This window comes from Hemicordylus capensis, chromosome 2 (assembly GCF_027244095.1).
Source record: "Hemicordylus capensis ecotype Gifberg chromosome 2, rHemCap1.1.pri, whole genome shotgun sequence".
In the NCBI taxonomy this organism is placed as follows: domain Eukaryota; kingdom Metazoa; phylum Chordata; class Lepidosauria; order Squamata; family Cordylidae; genus Hemicordylus; species Hemicordylus capensis.
The window spans coordinates 37118357-37134081 of record NC_069658.1 but is presented as its reverse complement, the minus strand read 5'-3'; the positions used below and the strand labels follow the sequence as shown (position 1 = coordinate 37134081).

Genomic DNA, 15725 nt, shown 5'->3' with positions numbered 1-15725 from the left:
CAAGGAGAAGTAGATCCGGGTGTCACCAGCATACTGGTAACACCTGGCTCCAAATCCCCTGATGATCTCTCCCAGTGGTTTCATGTAGATGTTAAAAAGCACTGGAGAAAGTATGAAGACTTGAGGGACACCATACTTAAGCTGAGATTTCTAAGAGCAACAATCTCCAATCGACACCATCTGGAATCTATCCGAGAGGTAGGAGCAGAACCACTGTAAAACAGTGCCTCCCACCTACAACACCCTCAGACATTCCAGAAGGATACTATGGTCTACAGTATCGAAAGCCGCCGAGAGATCCAAAAGAACCAACAGAGTCACACTTCCTCTGTCAATTCCCAATTGGAGATCATCCATCAGGCCGACCAAGGCAATCTCCACCCCACAGCCCACCTGAAAACCAGTTTGAAAAGGGTCTAGATAATCAGTTTCCTCCAAGACCATCTGGAGCTGAGAGGCCACCACCCTCTCAATTACCTTGCCCAGCCATGGGAGGTTGGAAACAGGCCTATAATTGCTCAACTCTGAGGGATTTAATGCAGGCTTCTTTAGAAGAGGTCTAATGATTGCCTTCTTAAGACAAGGAGGCATCCTGACCTCCTTCAGAGCAGCATTTATGATTTTCACCAGGCTGTCTACAACAGCCTCCCTCTAGATAGAACAAGCCATGTTGGACAAGGGTCAAGAGAACAAGTGGTAGGCCTCACCGCTCCAAGCAGCTTGTCCACATCTTCAGGAGTCACAAACTGAAACTGATCCAGTCGAATCACATAAGAGGAGTAGTTGGGCACCTCCAGTTCAGACATCAAATTAATTGTGAAGTCTCCATCTAGGTCAGCCCAAATCCAAGAGATTTTATCTGCGAAAAACTCTTTTAAACACATCGCAGCAGGTAACTGATGACTCCAAATTCTGGTTCAAGGGAGGGAGGGGGAGCAGATACTAGTCCCCTCACAATCCTGAACAACTCCGATGGATGTGAATTCGCAGAGGCAATATGGACAGAAAAGAACCACCTCTTTGCCACACATATTGCCTGAGCACAGATCTTTAGCTGTGCTCTATGTTGCAATCTGTCAGATTTGAGTCGAGTCTTTCTCCACTTATGCTCCAGTCGCTCACTCCAAAGCAGAATTCAAAAATTCAAATTAGAAATATTTCAGCACAGGGACTTGATGAAAATCATGTATTGGCCAAAAATGACTTTTGACACTACCTAATGATGAAATGTGTTTACCAACCATCAGAAGGAACTTTAACAGGAATCAAAAGCCATTTTGAAGCAATATGCAATTTTAACAACAGATTACTGTGGACAGGATAGATTATGCTATAAGGAAACAGAAGTACAAGAAGGATACAATAATGTTCCTGTATGTTAACTTCTGTCTACAACAAACTGACTTCAAAAGCTTTTCTGTATTTAAAAGGCTCTTACCCCAAACACCAGCAGCTAATGATTTGTTCTGGTTTGGTTCTCTCTCATATTCAGGATTCAGGGAGGGCTTTTAAAAGGGGGAAAGAAAAAGACACAGCATGATTACTTGAAGATTGGTTGAAAAATGTCTAGTGTTTGAAATATAATGCATCAAAGTATAGTTCACTTTCACAAGTGAACTATACATTTCACAATACCTGAAGGCATTATAATTAACTTACAAAATCTTCAGCTTCAAATTGTTTTGGTTCTTCTTTATCTTCCTTCTTCAAAGTCTCACACTCAGGTGCATTGATTTCATGTAGCCCTTGGCTTTTCCCAGAGTGGAAGCTGCTGGTACGAACACGTGAACATCCCCCATGGTATCCCCCTCTGTGATTTGTGTTTTCAGAGCCATTTCTGCCTTGAGAACGCCAGCCATTTCTCTCTTTCCTTCCCAAATGCCCTTGAATTTAGAAGTTTTAAACACAATATTACAAGCAGTCCTGAATTGCACTTTGCAGAAAGATTACAGAAAAATAACCTTTAGCATATTTTGTAGAGGTTGGTTCAGATTTGTGTAACTAAATCTAGTTTTAGTTCTAGGGATTGATAGAACTCCAGCCATCACTTCACTTGGTTTTTGCATTTAAAAAAGAATTTGATATCTTCCTAAACTCTAATTAAAGACAAATTTTGAGAGTTTAGGAGTGCACCAGCTTTCATTTTAATCTGAGTTGGCATGAATCTCTTGAAAGTCAACCTCTGCTGGTGACAATCACAGCTTAAAGAGGATGTTTTTCTAAAAAGTAGCTTCAATCAAGGTTTAGACCATCTAGAACAAGGAAAAGCAAGAGAATGTGCAGACCATTGGTTCCCCTTCATCCTTGTCTAAATACGAATATGACAAATATGTATATTCATTTATATTATAAATGATATTCTATCCCCTCATTGCGGCTTTTAATCTTTATTTTTTTGAATGTGACAGGCTGGAGGTCAAGAGTCAAATACGTTGCATTTGTAAATTATATATCGGGGTTTGATTTTATATTTGTACAGGAAACCTGGCTTGATGAGGAACCATATTTAGATGGCTTTTCTTCTTATTTTCTGGGGGCTGTGGTGGAGAAGGGAAGAGGTAGGCTATGTGGAGCTTGGGGCTGTTAGTTTCTACTGTACTACAGGCATCGATCAATAAGTTACCAACTTTTGAATGCTATGCAATGGCAATTATGATTAAATTTAATAGTACCAGTTTGCTTCTAATAAATGTATATATACCACCAATAAGGATGAGTACACAAGTTATATAAGTTTGGGGTAAATTTGAGGAATATGTAGACAGGCTGCAGTGTACTTTCCCCCAAGGCTTTACTATAATTCAATGCAAGAATGAGTAGAAATGCTCTATCATATCAGAAGTTTAAAAGCTGCTCACCCCAAACAGAAGATGTTCCTCCACCTCTCGCTATTTGGCAGTTTAGGGATGAGTTTACAAACTTTACAGGTTTTTGTCTAGCAAAAACCATGGTCATGCAATGCAAATGCAAACTGGAGTTGCATTTGCTCAATGGTGCAGCACCTGATGATTTCCCTGGAGAATTCACCTATTGGGTTTGGTCTAAAAAGTCCACAATTGATTATATTATGGTCTCACATAACATGGCAGCTTATCTGGACCATTTTAAAGTTGCTAAACACTCTGATAGTGATCATTTTGCTGGGCTTTTACAGCTTAATCCATTTGAAAGGCAGCCATTTTTGGAGTTAAATTTTTGCTTAAGTGTTGTGGCTGAAATTCAACCCTCTCCAGTGGTCTGAGAGGGTAAGGGGATACCCTAAGCCCTGGAATCAGATTTGTTGCAAAATGTGTGTATTGCAGAACTGGCAAATGCAACAAAAAATTGTAGTTTAGACAATTATGAAAATTTAACCCAGGTCCTAAGGCCAGTTTTGACATCACTTAGTACAAGGAAAGTTATAAATGTAGCCCATTTGTCTATAGAATGGTTTGATCAGGAATGCTATAATGCAAAGGAGGAACTTATTAGGCTTTATCAAGCTTATAGAGAAGGTTCAGCAAATCATCTTCCCCAAAAATACACCAGAAAAGGAAATATAAATTCCTTTATAAATTTATAAATATAAATTTACACCAGAAAAGGAAATATAAATTCAAGGTGCTCATTTTGACCTTTAAAGCCCTTAACGGTTTGGGCCCAAGACACCTGAGGAACCGCCTGCTCCCAAGGGTTGCTGCCTGCTTGATGACGTCATCTGAGAAGGCTCTACTCCAGGTATCGACAATAAGGGAGGCTCGGCTGTCATGCACGCAGGACAGGGCCTTCTCTGTTGCTGCCCCCAGATTCTGGAATGCTCTCCCAGTGGCTATTTGCTCCTCAGTCTCCATCATAGCTTTTAGAAAGCAAGTTAAATCGTGGCTTTTTACCCAGGCTTTTACATGATTGTCTCTGCTGCTGCGCTTTGTACTCTGTATTGCTTTTGTTTTAAATTTTAAATCAGATTTGTTTTATATTTTTAGCTTAGTATTTTAATTATGTCTTTTTTACAATCTTGTATTTAAACTTTGCTGTAAACCGCCTTGGGATTGTTTTAATGAAAGGTGGTATATAAATTTAACAATAAATAAACAGTTAAAATCAAAAAAGAAAAATGCCTTAAAAGCATCATAGCAGTGATTGATGGCTGCAGCACACATAAAAAATTCTTCGGTATTCTGGCAACTTATTAAAATGCAACCATCCTATGGTTCATCTCACCCAGTTTGTCATATTCTACCTAAAATGTTGAAGGATTATTTTCCTAATTTGTATGCCACACAGGAGATAGATGAAGTTATTCTTGAGTTAGACAAGGATTCCATACCAAAATGGCCACCAGTAGCATCAGAAGTAGTTTCCCTGGTGCAGCAGTTTAAAACAGGCAAAGGCCCTGGAAATGATTTGATAACAATTGAGATAATTTGGACTGGTGGGCACCCATGTAGGCTTCTCTTTTTAAAGCAAATGATTTCACTTCCAAGGTGCCAAAGATCTGGGGAACTGAGATAATAATTCCCCTTTATAAGAAAGGAAAGTGAAACAATCCTGCCAATTACCATCCCATAAGCCGCTAAGAGCCAGAGTGTTGTAGTGTTTAGAGTGCTGGACTAGGACCGGGGAGATCTGAGTTCAAATCCCCATTCAGCCATGACACTTGCTGGGTGACTCTGGGCCAATCACTTCTCTCTCAGTCTAACCTACTTCACAGGGTGGTTGAGAGGAGAAACGTAACAATGTACTCTGGGCTCCTTGGAGTAAGAGCGGAATATAAATGTAACAAATAAATAAAATACTAAATAATAAGTGTGGTGAGTAAGATCTATGCTAGGCATCTGTATGAAAAGTTAATGGACTGGATTGATTTAGAAGATATTTTGGCAGAACAGGTGGGGTTTAGGGCTGGCCATTCTACTATAGATCAAGTCCTAGTACTGCAGCATTTGGTTAAAAAGTATTCCACGAAACCAAAGAGATTGTATGCTGCTTCTCTGGTTGGCATGCCTTTATCTCCTGATTGTGGGCTTCCAGAAGTGCCTAGTGGGCCACTGTGGGAAACAGGACGCTCCTTGTTACCACAGCTTCCAGAGCCATCCAAAAAGTCATTCAGGGGTCGAAGAAACCTTAGTAACATGAGATGTGGCATAGGTGGTTGCAGGAGGAGATGGGGGGGAATTCAAAGTTAACAGGTAGAGACAGGAAGGAGCTTTGTCCTGGTAGAGCACAAATCCTAATGCTCCCCAAAGTAATCTGACATGTATTACAAAAGGTATCTTTTCGTTAACACTCTACGTATGGACCAGGAAAAATGATAGGAAAATAGGAAGCTGCCATATACTGAGTCAGACCATTGATCCATCTAGCTCAGTACTATCTACACACAGTAAGTGGCTTTTCCAAGGTTGCAGGCAGGAGTCTCTCTCAGCTCTATCTTCGAGATGCCAGGGAGGGAATGTGGAACCTTCTGCATATAAGCATGCAGATGCTCTTCTCAGAGTGGCTCCATCCCCTAAGAGGAATACCTTACAGTGCTCATCCATGTAGTCTCCAATTCATATGCAACCAGGGCAGACTCTGCTTAGCAAAGGGGACAAGTCATGCTTGCTACCCCAAGACCAGATCTACCAAAGGCACCCACTGAAAATGGACAAGACCTCCTTGTCTAAAAAGTAGTTCTGTGACTAGACTGAACAGAATCAAGAGGTTTTACTAATTAGTGGTGCCCAGAAACTCAAAACAAGGCTATATAAAATAGGCTGCCACCCTATATATACGAACCTCCATTTGAACGGCCATTACTAGGATCAAATCCATCAGAAGAATTGTGCCGCCTACGGTTAACTTCATAACGATTCTCTGTCCACGAAAAGCTTTCGGAAGGCTTCTCAAAATTCAGTGATGACTGAAAGCAATCAGAACCATTACATGAGGATGCCAGCAATACAAGGATAATCAATATTGATCCAGAAAATGCACAGAGTGTTTGCATACAAGACTGAAAAGGTTTAATGTTATAAATATCCTTCAAAATCTTTCCAAAGTTGAAATCAAAGCAGTTAAACTTCCACAACATCTTCAATAAGACAAATTTTGCCCACAAGGAAGTTAAAAGTAATTTAACCTATAGAGAAATTAATTTGCAGCACCATGCCATTCTAGAGAATGAAAGCCAGTGTGGTGTAGTGGTTAGAGTGCTGGACTAGGACATGTTCTACATGTGTTCCATAGTCCACCACAAGAAATTGTCATGAGTTGCACTTATAAACCTGAAGGGATGCCAACTGATGGCTATAGAAGGTATTGTTCTCTGCTCTGAACACATGCACATCAAACTCCGTTTTCTGGACAAGACTGCCCACTTATTCAGAAAGTTGAGCCATCGGTGGATCTTTCAAAGCTTCAATGCTATGTACTATCCCTTCTTTGAGATATGTGTTATGTGGTCACCCCAGCCACTGGGAAACCTGCTAGCTCAAAACATTGACACACACCTTGTAATCCAGAGCTTCATAAATCCCAGGCACCAGGGAGCCACAGTGCCTAAAAAAATTAACCTTGGTGGCTACACTGGGCTATTCAGAGGTAGATTTATTCACTCATGTCTGTATCTGTCCCAGACAGCCCTTTTTCTGTTCTTAATATGTTACTTGTAAAAGCAAAGCTCATTTACCATCCCACCAACTTCAACAATGTCTGTCACTAAGTTTGATAATTTTGTCAGGAGTTCATTGTCTGGTTCCTAAGTTGTTGGGCTGGCTTCAAGATCTAAAGAAAATTTGTGAAGGCCTGCTGGAATATATACTTGATACTGATTAAGTAGAAGTTTCTAAAAACACAGCTTTTGCTTGCAATCTGCATTTTCAGCATGTGGTGGAGCTAGTATTCTATCATGTTTTCTTATGTTGCAATCAAAGTGAGTTTTATTAAAGTTCCATTGATTTATGACCTTTCAAGCTATTATTGATCTTTTCTCTGCTGTGAAATGGAAAACAACTTGATACTCAACAGAAGCAAGCAAGCAAGCATTACTTGTTAAAAGAACCAAACAGTATTTTTATTTTTGCCTCCAAGTTTGCCAAGGCAGTACCTCTATCACACAGAGAGAGGCAGGGGAAGAGGAGAAAATAAGTTTAAAATAAGAGCTACCATACAAATGTTTGGCTTCCTAACATATTGCTAGCTTGCTTCTCCTTTCCCATCACCTTATGTCAAAGATTTAATTGAGTTTAAGCAGAGCAATGGAAAATATATGTTAGTAACCAAACAGAAAAATTACTAAACAATACCCTGTTTCCCCGAAAGTAAGACCTAGCAGTAATTTCTGATGCACCGCTAATTGCCCTAGTGCATTTTTTGGGGCTAAAATTAATATAAGACACTGTCTTATTTTCGGGGAAACACGGTATTTACTTCAGTGAGACTAAAACACACAGATTCATTGTTACACATTGTTTTGTAGATGGACAGAATTGCAATAACCTATACCCATATGCAAAACAGATTAAGATCGATGTAAATTTACATCATTGATTTAAAGTTGCTATGGCAATGACAAATCTTCTTTGTATCTAGGAGCCTGCCCCAAAATTTAGGAACCAGACAATGGACACTTGACAAAATTACTGGACTTGGTAACGGACGCTGTAGCAGGGGGAGAGGGCAGATGGATTTTACAAGTAATATATTTAGAAAAGAAATAGGGCTGCCTGAATGTTACAGGTAAACCCCATTATCCACAGGAGTTCTGTTCTACCCTACAACAACGGAACCACAGATTACGTGGCATTAAAGTCAACTGAATTGGGGGGTTAGATTCCTGGAGGCTGGAAAATGGTTCTAAAAGGGCCGAAAAACAGAAAAATAGGAGTGCCCTAACATGTTCTGATCTCCAGAAATGCCCCCCGCCCCCACAGACCCAATTGCCCCATTTTCCCAAGAAAAATCATGGGGAAAGTGTTTTTCTTTAGAAACAAGCTACAAAATGGCTCCTGCACTCAAACTGGCGGCCTGAAATGATTTCACGGATACACAGAATTAACCCTTTTCTGCCCGTTAGTTTTCCCCCCTGCTTATGCCAAGGTCAGGTGTTAATTACCCGACTGCAGATATGCAAAACAGTGAATGTTGGATCAGTGAATGGTGAGGTCCTCCTGTATATAATAAATCTACCTCTGAATATCCTAGTCAAGAGTCAACCTACTCAGGGAAAAATGCATATGTGTTCTTATGTGTGCTGTAATTTTTAACTTAACTTCTATAAATATTTACCATATTTTGAAAATATGTTACTCAAGTATTCCCCCCTCAAATTTTTTATATTGAGTAAGAAATCCTCCCCCAACCTTTTTCCTTCCCACCTTCCCTCTCCCGGGGCATGTTGTGATGCCTGCTACCACTACCACCATTGCCATTACCGCTGTTCTGACTGTGAATTTTCCATGACCCATCAGCACCTATCATGCAAAAAAACCCACAGGAAAATGTGGTACTGAGGAGATGAGGGCCAGGAAGCGAGCAAGCCAGTTGCTGATGGTGGAGCAGCAGTACCAATTGGTCACAGAGTACACAAAGCTACAGCAGCAGCAGTGATGGATCTTAGAGCACCACCCAGGAAGGAGAAATGGGAAGCACAGAAGGATGGGTGACCATTTCATGGTGGGGATGGAATGCACAGCCCAGAACTTCCTCCTCTCTACACAGCAACAAGAGGGAGAAAGGAGGCTAGCTGCTAGCTACTACCAGGAGGTATTGACTTGCAACAGTCAATACCTCCTGCCTCCCCACTGCCCTCTCCAGCATTAGAACCCACCCTGCCTGCACTGAGTAACAGCTGTTGCTCTCAGAATCTGGCTACTTCTTGTAATACTCCTCCACGCAAAGGGGGTTCATTTGCCTACATGCTAAAGGAGGGGTGTGTGCGCCTAGGAGGATGTGCCTAGGACTCCTCAGAAAGAGAAAAGGGGCTGGCAGGAAGTGCAACAGTGGAAGGAAGAAGGGTCAACAATAGTGAGCTGTGGTTCACAAGGTGGAATTGCTATGAAGCAATCATTTAGTCTTGTTTTCTCTAGGTGTCATGGTTAGATTTCTAGGTGCTGTTGTGTCCTAGTATCTGGGGTTTATTGAGCCCTGCACCAAGGATAGAAAGGAAAGACATCTATCTCCTGAAGCAGCAAGCAAGCATAGCAACTGGAAAAATTAAAAACATACTGATCTGAATTAGTAAAAGTTTTATATAATCTAGGAGCATAATGAACATATCTGGCTATGTAGTCCACATCCCCTTGGCATTGCAGAATTAAGTCTGTTAAAGACAGATTTCTGTTCAATTCTCTGTATACACATTCAGGATACTAAGCAAGACCACTTACTTGAAGGACAAGGCTGCAATCCTATGCAAACTTATTTGGAAGCAAGTTCCATTAAACCAGGGCTGCACAACTTTGGCCCTCCAGCTGCTGTTGGACTACAACTCCCATCATCCTTAGCCACAGTGGCCAGAGGGATGATAGAAGTTATAGTCCAAGAACAGCTGGAAGGCCAAAGTTGTGCTGCCCTGCATTAAACAAAAAGGATGTACTTCTGAGTAAACATGCATTGGATCAGGCTGTAAGAAATATCTACAATTTCAAGAAGTGAGACATGTTAGTTACTAAGCAAGATAATATTCTTCATGGCCAGCGTTTCGGAGGAGTTACCTTCCAAAGAAGAGCCTCCCGAAGGTCCCCTGCGGGGGGGGGGGGGGTCATGCGGCCAAAGGGAGTAAAAAGAAGTGAACAGAAAAACGAAAGAAGAAACTAGCCAATGGTCCGAATAGAGTGAACTCAAAGGGGGGTGGGGAGAGCAATATTTGGAACTTGCCAGACACACAAACCAAGGACTCCCTTCTTGCCCTTGCACACAGAGAAAACGAAGGCAGGTGGGAAACAGCTGAAGGAGAAGGCAGAAATAGCCGGCCTGTACGAGAAGGTAAGGAGCTCTGTGAAAAGCGGTGTTGCCTGAGGCGAGACAGGAACGGAACTGGAGTATCGGCGCCACCTAACTACCAGATATTGGCTAAAGGCTTTGAATTCTATTTCCTATCTTCCTGAGGCATGATCTGGAACACAACCCAATATCTAGGATAAAGTCAGACAAGTGCAGAAAAATGGAATTACTCTTGTGTAGCAATGTGAGCAAATTTTGCATTTGCACAACTTACACAAACAGCACTACTAGGCTTACGGTACCCTTACACAGTAGGTCAGCCATAATAATTGTAGGCATGTTTATATTAGGGTGTTTTTTCCTCTTTTAAAACCATAAGACCAAAAAGGGGAAGTGCAAAGAAGGTAATTTGTCATCATTTCAAGAATCATAACACTCAGAAGCAAATAAACAGAATATTCTCCCACACCATATCAAAATAATATTATTGGTTATTTTGAGATTGTGCAAAAGACTTCTGCCAATTGTTCCCTCTAATTTTTATGATCAGTGAACAGAAAGAGTTTTGTCCTGTACAACAGCATCAAGTTGGTGTATGCATATAACTCACTCACACATGAATGACCTGTTCTTATTCTTAAAACTTTTATACCGCCCTTCCAAAAGGCTCAGGGCGGTTTACATTAAAACACCATTAAAATCAGTTAATAATTAAAACAAAAATTATAAAGCATAAAACAATGATTAACAATTAAAAACACCATAAAACAACAATTAAATGATCAGAACAATTTAAAAGCAAGTTTTTAAAAGCTGAGAAGCTGTTGCACCATGCAAAGCGCAGCGTGCAAAAAAATTTTAACCACCATTGCTCCAGTCCCTCTGGTCTCTCGGTGGGGAGGGAGGCCACCACAGGTATGGAGTACTAACTGCAATCCCACCAGCTGCACCATGTGTGAATACTGGGATGACATGGGCAGGACCCAGTCTTGTGTGTCTTGCCTTGTCACCCTTCCTCTCAGTTGGACAACAAAATTATCTACATAACTGGTTTTGTTTCCAACACATAGTGTCCTGCATCTCAGTGTGTGTGGTGTGGTGTGTACACAAGCAAATAGGGCTGCAGAATATTGACCAACCTGATTTGAATGTGGGTATGCATGGATTTCAGACCCAAGACTAAGAAAGCAGTGATTTGGATTGCAGGCAGGTAGCTGCAGAGGGGTGGGGGGCCAGATAGAAGCCAATGTTGCCAAATCCAGACTCTGAGAAGCCTGCTTGTTTTTAAACTTTGCAAGGAGGAGAGAATTTCACCAGTTGCAGCTTTCCCATCAGGTACAGGAGCCCTCTCACGTTTTGGGGTCTGGCAGCCCTAATGGCCTTTGAAATTATTGGGGCACAAATCTGGACCACATATGTGGGGCTGAAGTGCATCTTCAGGGGAAGAAGGAATGTGGGGGAGAGGATATTCACTTGGACTGAATATTGACCTGAAGAAAAATACATTTTTGCCTGCATTGTGTATGAGATTTGTATATGGAGTGATATGAAAAGGTGCAAACTAAAATTTAGTGTTGGAGAAGGCATTTCAGGCAGCTGAGTTCCTTTTAGAATTAAAAAGCATAAGTAGCTGTGTTGGTCCAATAGGAAGGAAGGAAGGAAGAAAGGAAGGAAGGAACTTTTATTGTGACTGGAAAGCTTGCACTCTACTTTGTTATTTTTGGTTGGTCCTAATAAAGGCATTGTTTGATTCTCCCTATATAATCAAGAGTTTTGTGGCATCTTAAAATCTACCAAATTTATTGTTACAGTATTTTCAAGGAGAGGAAGTCCACTTTGTTAGATGTGTGAATGCAGTGAGCTCTAGTCTTCATCAACACATCTGTTCATCTGTCAGAGGCTCCAACACTCTTGGTTATTTTTGCTGGAACCAATTATTTTTTCTAGCCCTCTAGAATTTGTCAGTCATTTTCCTATTCCCACAAATGTGTCATCTTTGCACCCCACAAATAAAGTGTGAATCTGCAAAGACCCCCTGTCAGGGGGCATTCCATCTATGTCTTGACTAGTAAGGGGAGACCTCAGGAACTTCAACTCTGGAACTTGGCTCCCCCATAGGATTTATGTGCCGCTCCTCAAGGGAATCCACCCTGGGGTGGAGCCACCGCCGCCACACATCTCCCTCCCATCCTCCCCTGCAGCTGTGGGGAGGGGGGGAGCTGCCACCTCATCCTCCTGTGCCCACAGGCTCCCATCTCTCTGCACTGCCTTCCATCCTCCCCTGGCTGCCCATCCTGCAGCCAGAACTGGAGAAGGAGGGGGTGGTCAGGCCACCGTGGGGTGGGGGGAAGGAGGCAGTGGCTGTGCGGGAGCCTGGAAGTTGGTGCACACGCACACATGCACGCACCTTAGAGGAAACAGTGACTTCTGCTCTCATATTTGGCAATTTCCCTTCTTCCTTTGTTCTTTTTAAAAGTAGGAACTTGAAAATACACAAAGTTAAAAATCAGATTGTGTGTATGTTTTTAAAAGAAAATGTCCCGTCACTTAAGCCAAATATACTTTCGTTTACACCACTTTGTCATTTTGAAAGTGAAAGAAAAGCAGGCTCTGATACTAGTGATTTAGCAGGCAATAAGGAACACACCTTGGATGATGATGGTGGAGAAGGAAAATTAAGCCAGGCTGGAGCAAAGTCATGCTGCGCCATTTAGGTCCAGTCTCTCCAAATCTGTGAAACAAGGCTTCAAAACCTCATGGCAAGTATCTGTCAAAAAATGAGATTTATTGTTATGTAGAACGAAATGGAATTTGAAATATTTCTCTCACCTTTTTATTCCAGTGCCCCTCAAGGCATAAATATTTCTCATCCTCAGCATCTTTGCCGTGAGAAAGATAATCCTTACAAATGAAGGAAGCAAAACATCTCTTAATTCTGCACTTTCATACATGGGCTTCTGCACCAAGATCTCACTGTATAAACAAAAGGTACTTAATGTTCAATTATTCTATGGTTCATTTTGTACATAAAACAAAGACTGCAAATATTAGATCTTGCCTAAAATGTGCAATAAACTTAAGGCTGAAATCTTAAGCACAGGATTGGTTTAAGACCCACCGAACGTAGTGAGAACTGCTCCAGAGTAAACATGTATAAGATGGGGCTGCATGAATAGTACAAGTTAAAGAGCCTGTACATAAACAAAGGACAGTGACATAGAGCATCCAGGCAATGCTAAACAAACCGCAGTACGAATTAACCTGGTGGTTTACCTATCTCAGTTATCCTATTCCAGATATTTTGCCTTCCCACTTCCAAATATTTGAGATAGCTTATATCAATCACACTTTAAAGCCCCACAGAAGAAACAGCAAAGCCATAATGTGCTCCATCTTCCACTATCAATCCCATTTCCTATGAAAGTTAAAGTTACAAAATATAAGCAAGTGTTTACCTGTTAAACCCCCATCTTAGTTCATCTACAAGTTTTCTACTGCCATTCTTTCCCATCCAATAACACAACAGAGGCGGTTCCTCATTTGAGGCAAAGGGGTATTTGCCTCCCCTTGCCAGTCCCTCATGCTCTCAAATATACCATCTCTTCCTCTCTGTCTTTCCCTCTGTGTGTCTGTCTGTCTGTCTTGCTTGAATGTTGCTTTTGCATTTTGACTGCTTGCCAGTAGATGGCACTGGCTCTTGGATTTTTTCTAAATTCCTTTGTACATACTAGGGATGTGCACAAAACCGGCTTGGACTGTTTGGTTCAAATTCGAACCCAATTCGAACCAGGTTGGTTGGTTTGGTTTTGCTCAAATGCCCCCTTGGTTTGGTTCAAATTCAACCCCAACTCAAACTGGTTCTAAAAGGTACTACGTAGGATATAATGAGGACTCGAACCGGCCCATTATTCCCTATGCAGAGCACCTAGGGGCACAAAACTGGGATGGGATGGGTGGTAGGCACACAGGGGTGCCTACCACCTACCAAACCCCAAAGCAATCCAACACTCCTGCAACAGTAGATGATTTTTAAAAGATTTTTCAATTTCTTGCATTTTCCCAGAGTGAACAATGAGGATTTGAGGATGCCCAGCTGCCCCCCTGCGGGGTGCCAGGGCACTAAAGTGGGCTTAGGTGCAAGGCCAGTATGGCCACAACTCTCCCCGAGAGCCCCAAGTCAGTGGGATTTATGGTTTATTTTTTATAATTTTAAAAAATATTTTAGCCCGTTTCAATGCAATGAACAGTGTGCAACCTTAATTGCTGTGAACTCCAAGTTCAGAGTTCACAGCAATTAAGGTCACACACTGTTCTACTTATGAATGGGGGAGGGACTACTATTCATTGCATTGAAACTATCTAAACTCTTTAAAATATATTTAAAAAATAAACCATGAACCCCACCTTCTTGGGGCTCCCAGGAGGAGTTGTGGCCCAACTCTAACACAGTCTAACACAGACACTTTGAATTTTCAGAAGAGGAAACTTATCCAAAATGAGGAATATGGTGAAAAGTAAGCTAAAGGCAGTATCAGGAGAGTCACTTCGCTCCAGAATGCATGGAGTTTACTCAAAACTACAGTTTGCTAACCTGTAACTTTGGTTCTTCTAGTGGTCATCTGTCCTTTTACACCAATGGGCTGTGCACCTGCTATGAACCTGCACAGAGACCTCGTCAGAACCTAACAAGCTCAATTCTGCTTTGAGCATGAACCCTGCCCCAGCCACTATATACGGCTGCGCCACTCCACATCCCCTCAGTCACGGAGTCCACCTTCAGTAGACTCAGCAGGGAGAATGGAAGGGCATGTAAAAGGACAGATGAGCACTAGAAGAACCAAAGTTACAGTTAAGCAACCTGTAGTTCTTCGATGTGGTCTGTCTTTTACACCAGTGGGTGCATAACAGGCTAGCACCCAAGGAGGAGAGAACAAACTGAAACAATATGTAATCTGGCAGAAGTATTATCAAAGGCAACAGAGGCCGCCATGGACCTAACCGAATGCACCTTAACGGTTGCAGGTGACTGTTTATTTGCTAATTTATAGCAAAGTTCGATTGTTGAAACTATCCAGCTAGTCATGGACTGAGCAGAAGCTTGTAGACCCTTACAAGTCCATCATATAGAATGAACAGAGAAGGGAAGGATAATGCCCTCCTAACATTCAAACAATGCAACCTGCACACTGCATCAGAGGAAGGGTTCTGGGAAAAACACAGGCAAAGTGAGTGGCAAGGAACGATGGAAAATGGAAACCACATTCAGAAGGAATTGGACATCCGGCCAGAGTACCACCTTGTCCTTGCAAAACTAAAGGTATGGCGGATCAACCCTCATGGCTCGCAATTCACTCACCCTCCTAGCAGACGTGATGGCCATCAGGAAGGCAACCTTCCATGTCAAGAGATGGGGGTCAATCAAGGCCAAAGGCTCAAAGGGAGACCGTAGCAATCCCACCAAAACCACTGACAGGTTCCAGGCCGGTGACATAACAGGGTCATCCGGAAGAACACGGGACAAACCTTTCAGGAAACGTTTAACTAACGGGTCTTTAAACCAGGAAACCTGGGGGACCGGCGAATGTGCCACAATGGCAGCCAAATGTACCCTGAGAGAGAAGAGCTTCAGACCACACTCTTTAAAGGATAGCAAATAGGTACAAATATCTTGTACAGACAGGTGAAGCACATCAAACCTATGCAGAGAAGCAAAGGAACAGAAACGGGCACACTTGTGTTCATATGACCTTTGCGTCGATGGCTTTCTGGCCGCAAGCAGAATGAGCTTCACTGGGAAGGCGGCAGGATCTTCCAGGCCATCA

The 15725-nt window shown here is 42.0% G+C and overlaps 1 protein-coding gene across 1 annotated transcript in view; it reads right to left on the bottom strand.

Moving 5' to 3' along the window:
* The window catches only part of GPBP1 (GC-rich promoter binding protein 1), a 59336-nt gene that overhangs the window by 19474 nt on the left and 24137 nt on the right, over positions 1–15725 (bottom strand). Inside the window, exons 4-7 of the mRNA XM_053299661.1 lie at positions 12551–12670; positions 5758–5881; positions 1660–1883; positions 1439–1505 (exon numbers count right to left, since the gene is read on the bottom strand). Of these exons, the coding sequence (XP_053155636.1) occupies positions 1439–1505; positions 1660–1883; positions 5758–5881; positions 12551–12613 (478 nt within the window). The 5' untranslated portion in view covers positions 12614–12670. The remainder of the gene's footprint in view (positions 1–1438; positions 1506–1659; positions 1884–5757; positions 5882–12550; positions 12671–15725) is intronic.